The sequence below is a fragment of the Thermobia domestica genome, chromosome 4 (assembly GCF_964235325.1).
Source record: "Thermobia domestica chromosome 4, izTheDome1.hap1.1, whole genome shotgun sequence".
Classification (NCBI taxonomy): domain Eukaryota; kingdom Metazoa; phylum Arthropoda; class Insecta; order Zygentoma; family Lepismatidae; genus Thermobia; species Thermobia domestica.
Genome location: NC_137457.1, coordinates 177,047,264 through 177,053,263, shown reverse-complemented (window position 1 = coordinate 177,053,263; position 6,000 = coordinate 177,047,264). Strand labels below are relative to the sequence as shown.

The 6,000-nt window shown below is 33.0% G+C and overlaps 1 protein-coding gene across 3 annotated transcripts in view; it reads right to left on the bottom strand.

Annotated features, from left to right (window-relative positions):
- Positions 1 to 1,072: 1,072 nt before the first annotated feature.
- LOC145683405 (uncharacterized) overlaps positions 1,073 to 6,000 on the bottom strand; it is an 868,942-nt gene continuing 864,014 nt past the window's right edge. For 2 of the 3 annotated variants that reach the window (XM_081754742.1, XM_081754743.1), the window contains exon 9: positions 1,073 to 1,763. In XM_081754742.1, coding sequence (XP_081610868.1) covers positions 1,604 to 1,763 — 160 coding nt within the window. In that variant the 3' untranslated portion in view covers positions 1,073 to 1,603. The remainder of the gene's footprint in view (positions 1,764 to 6,000) is intronic. The other variant, XM_081754741.1, reaches the window with a different exon arrangement.

Genomic DNA, 6,000 nt, shown 5'->3' with positions numbered 1-6,000 from the left:
GAAACCTAAAGGGAAGGAGAGTACAAAAATAAAAGTAAGTGCTAGATAGTTTTAGCTGGTAAATATGAAAGAATAGTGAAATGTAGAAGACCGTTCATCTATGGTACTTTTATGTTCCAAAGATAATCTTTAATTCTCTACGGAGTGAAAAAAAAATGATGTTATTTCATACACCATTTGCTAAACTGGAGAAGAAAGAAAGAAATTGTCTTATGTTCGTATTACCTAGTGTTCGTTATAATTTAAATTTACAATAAATGTAAAGTAAGCAACATAGTGATATTAGTAAATAAGAGTCGTTATTTTAGAAGGGCTATATTTAAGTTTGGCATACTTATGTTGTTTCTTAATAAGTTCTGTTACTATTATATATTGGCGATGTTAAGTATTCTTGCTTTAAGAGATATTGGATTACTTTCAGTCATTCAATCAAAATTCTTGGATTATCTTTGCTATCCAGACAACAAACACTGAGTTCGGACAGGGTTCAACTTCAATATGCAGCAACCTCCGACTTGTCACACACATTTTAGAGCATTGATCGATATATGAGCCTAATTGATTTAAATATTCTGTAATATAATCTGCCTTTATACAGGACGCTGGTATAACAGAAGAATGTAATAAATCAGCTGTTCAGAAGAAGTTATAACATCAGTTTTGAGTGCGGTTAGAATTCCATTATCTACGTATAGAAGGCGGGATGAATCAGGATATCTTTCATTAATTCCAATTACTAGGAATATTATTCTCTAAGTGAAAAATCTGAATATCAGAGAATCAATTTGATTCATGACCAATCGTTTTTAGAGTGGTGACTGACCGTTTATTTTCACCTGAAATGGTGGGAATATTTTATTTCTTCGGGATTTGATGGCATGTCCGATGAAAGGAAAATAGTAATATGGGTAAAACTATGTTTAGATTTACTTCTTAAGCAGTATATCAGTAAAAAGTACAACTAGTTGTATCGCTGTTAATTCCTACTTAATAACAGTAAGAAATAGCAAGAATCTGTTCTTAATATCAATTTAATTTTGTATTATAAAATACAATTTCTCTGATTATCTATCAATTCTTGTTTTAAGTTAGAAGTATATTTCAATATTAAAATCGTACGTTTTTAAATGTACTGCAGCCTTGTAACTGTTTAATTAGAGTAATTTATCAGTTTTTCTTGTAATTATTTTCTATTTTATTTAATAATATATTACGAAAGGAATTATTGCTTTGTAATGTGATTCTACTATTATTTGAAGTTTCTCCTTAGTAAAAAATAACTTTGAGCAACTAATATCACATTCCCTACCAACTGCAATGTATTTTGTTAATCATGAAAGTATATTACTATTTGCACTTGTTTCGAAACGAGCAACCGATTTCATTATTTCCTCAAAATAAAATTCATAACATTCTTTTTCCTTTGAAGTATTCGACTTTGTAACAAAAGTTTATAATGAAATATGTAGGTACTACAAATACCATACAAATAATTTACATGTGATTCATTTTCTAAATAGTATAGCACAAGAGAAATATATTTGAAACCTAGTAAGAAAGAAGACAAATTTAGTATCATCGTATATATGACATATTATTATTCTTAGTCAAAGATTGAATCTATTTCAGACGAGCACTTCCCCTCGCATATACATTTATGACTCATTGCTCTCTCCCACGGTCTTAGTTGGTATACTCTTCCTGCGTCATCGAACGTTTTCCTAAGTCCCTTGAAGAACGCATCTATGATCTTAAGGAAATCCCTGAAAAAGGAAAAAAGAAAATATTCAGAATACAATTTAATAAAAATATAAAATTAATATGATAAGAAGTGATTTGTTTGTTTACGAGTACAATGCCATAATAACATAAATATAAAAAATAAAATAATAATTATGACCTAATCTTATATATGAAAATACGAATAACTTACGATTTTTGCAATGTGTATAAAGGGTGTTAAAGAACTATACCAACAAAGTATGAAAGGTTATTTCTAACATCAAGAGAAATAATCATATGGACCTGTGGAGAAAGTGCAGGACTGCCCAAATTTACGAAAAAGTTAAATTAGAAGAGCCAAAAATTCGAGACAACCTGTGAATGCTTCAGCAGTCACGCATATGCAATCTAAAAATGTATGTCTTCTCTATGTTAAATGGGTGTACAGTGTATGTCTGCACGGTGTAATTCTCAGACATGCCGCAAACCTAATATACTCTGATTATATGATTAGTCCAAAGTAAGCAAAGGATACGCCTTGACAGCAGTGTACACGGAAACCTTCGAGTAGGTATGGAACGTTTGAGAACCGTCAGTAGGATAGTCTCTCGTATATGGGAAAATGCTTGCTGCGATGCTTTCTTTCACGCTTATAAGTAAAAAGTGAAATATATCTTGACGAAATACGTCGCATTACACGTTATCTCGAACACAAAAGATCGTGCAGATGACGGTTTCTACCACTTCCAACTTCCCTCTAAAGCATTGGTTGCCCATTGTTGTCAAGGTTTACCTCTTGTCTGTCTTGGACCCACATTGAAATCAGTGTATATCTGATTGGGCGAATACCTGAGAACTACACCTTGTAAGGAATGTCATGCATACCCATTTACAATTGACGAAATATAAACTTTTGGGTTGTATATGTGTGGCTTAGTTTACATTGATAAGAACCACGATTGGTTTCTCAAACACGAAATAGGGCCTCTTGAAATTTAGATTGTTGGGATTTCGGACAGCCCAAGCAATGAAGCTATGCACTCTTCCTATAAGTACTTATTATCTTTCTTAGATCTTTTGATGTGAAAAATCACCTATTACGGTTTGCCGGTGTAATTTCTGAACACCACGTATCATATAAGTAATCTTTTGAACCTTCTAATAATCAAACATATTATTGAGGGATAAATTATCTAACTTGAAAATTAATTGAGAAAAAAACACATTTTAACTTTAGTATCAATTAATATTTCGGCCTTCTTGAAGCAAATTGTACAAAAATTTAAATGTGAATGAACAAACAGTGATGAAATAAGATAACCGAATATAAACTCATTAAAACATGGGAAATTAATATAAGGAGGAACATAAAATTTTCGATTCATAGCAATCATAGCATTTCCAAAGTGTTCAAAATTCCAAGAACCTTCGTACTAATTTTGTAGGGTGATCAATTAAATGAGACAACATATTTTAAATATAGTTTGTGTAGATGCTTAATTTAAACATTTTATGCATGATAAATCATATAGTTAAACGATCATTTCAATATTTTCACTGACTGTTTCCAGCTCGTTGTATAATGTTACGAGACGAATTTTCGGGACTTGTGCCTTCAGTATATGAACCAGTGCATTACTGCAAGCGAGGATCAAACATACATACTAAGATAAGTGAAAATAAAGGACCCCGAAACGATAAACAATAACTTTTACTTTAACGGAAATAGTAGCCGGATTAGAACAAATGAAGTTGCAGCCAGATAAGGAATTCATTTCTGTGTAATCAAAACAATGACTTTAAAATAAGAAAAGGAAAAATAAATAATGAGAATAAAAACAATTTAATGAAATAATGATAGAAAAAAGGTTCGGGCCCAAGGCAGTGTCTCAGCTATACGTAAGGAAGAACGTTTTTCTACTGGACTAGAATAAGAATCAGAATGTTACGAAACACTTAAACCGCTTTCTTTCTGGATGACAACCCCGGGGCAAAATTCTTACTTGGCTGATCTTCGGTGAAACAACTCTGAAACAAGTACGGAGAGTTTTCGCTGATTTTGTATTAAAATACAGCCTAGCGTATACAGATAAAGAAAATGTCTCACTCTCAACTTTTAATTTGCTCAACTTCGTTTAAAATTATTTTAAGAATTAAGATTAAAGTTCTTCTTGGATAGTACTTAACAATGCCACATCTAGTATATCCAAGAAAAAAAATAAAACAATTTATTATAAATAAAGAAAATTAACAAAAATAAAAAATAACTAACAGTACAAACATAACTAAAATAGAATATCCCTTTTAAATTATATGGCAACTATATTTGCCATAGGGTCGACCTTCGGAATTAGCTTTATAAGTCTCTAGTAAAGTTTTGTAGACCGAGCTTTTGCATTCGTTCAAGCATGGAAGCATCATAGAACATTTTTGCAGTCTCGCGTGCTCTGTCTGGGGGCAGGGACATTACAAATATGGACGATGGGTTTCAAATTGAGTACATTTTAGAACCTTTTGAAAATCCCTAACACATTATTCTTTATACTAAAATCATGGTTTGTACATCATTGGTTTCCTTATGAGACCGGCTTTCAAAACGTACAACTTAAATTTTTCTATCGTGTACCAGAAGCGGGAAAATCTCGCCATATTTAAAAAAAGATTTTTCAGGAAAAAAAATCCTTTTTCCCAGATTTTCTCCTCACAGGTACACGATAGAGGAATTTGGGTAGTACAGTTTAAAGGCTGCCTTACGCTGAAGAGAAAGAAATACGACTCATTTTGCTAGAGTCAGCAGAAATGTGTCAACAATTTTCGATTTTTTTTATTTTTATCATGTTTTACACACTTTTAGACAATTAGTTTAGTAAAGTATCTACAGTATTATTACTACTTATCCTACAATCATGATACATACCTTGTTTTCTTTGCTATGAGCCAGCCTTTCAAACGATACTATCGCATGTTTTTTCTTGTATCATTGTGGAGAAAAGTCCCGAAAAATGGAAATGTTTGAGAAGAGCCCTCTTCCCCTGATTTTGGGCCTCTCTGGACAGCCCCTGTGCTAACGCACAGAGCCTCAAATAGTCTCAAACATACTACATACCATATGCAATAACTGTATGGAGTTTCAATGTTATGTGTTCAAAACTAATGATGGGTAAATATTTCCCCATGTGCAAACAAAGCAACTCCTCTATGTTAGAAAAAGAAAACAGAATTCTTTAGTTTTTCCCTCCCGTCGTTTTGAACATATAACATTGAAACATCGTACAGTTATTAAATATTGTATGTGCTTTGTTTGAGATTTTTTGGGCTCTGTGTCTTAACACAGGGGCCCACCAAAGTGGCTTAAAATCGGGGGAAAGGGATTTTTGTCACAAATTTCAGTTTTCGGGAATTTCCTCCACTATGGTACGTGATAGAGACATGCAATGGTACCGTTGGAAGGAATGTCTTACTCCAAACACAGCGGCGTACGGGTCATGTTTCTACGATAATTAGGGATGAATCATCAAATTTTTGTATAAAAAATCTGTTTTCCTTTTCTCACTTAGAGGAAAGTTGCTATTGTTTGCGCAAGGGATATTCCCCCCCTCACTTTTGGACATATAACATTGAAAGTTCGTCCAATTATTACAAATGGTATGTTGCATGTTTGAGAGTTTACGGGGCTCTGTGCGTTAACACAGGGGCCCCCCAGAAAGCCAAAATTCGGGGAAAAGGGATTTTTTCTCAAAATGTTCCTTTCTTCGGTAATTTTCTCCACTGTGGTACACGAAGCACACATGCAAGTAGTACTGGTTGAAAGTCTGCTTTACGCCCAAGAAAACGATGTACAATTCATGTTACCACAGTTAACAGTCTTGATGATGAAGCTGATGGTATAGAAATTGTTTAAAATTGTATTATCAAGGATAATGCGTAAATCGGCTGTGGCATCAAAACTACTTATCCTAGGACCACTCTTTGTATCTCATTCCCTTCACAATGAAGCATTTTTGGTAGAATTCGTATGATGGTGTCCTGTACCAAATGAGAGATATTGACGATAAAAAAGGGATTTTTCAGAAAATCTCTTTTTCCCAATTTGAACAGTAATTTACCGCATTTGGTACACATTAGGGAAATTTAATGGATGCACTTGGAAACACAGGTTTATTAGAAACAAAGCGAGGTGTGAACTATGATCCTACGATAAATAGTCTTGATGAAATAGTTGATTCAGTGAAAGTCTATAAAATACTTCAACATGGCAATAATTTAAAAAGGGTATAT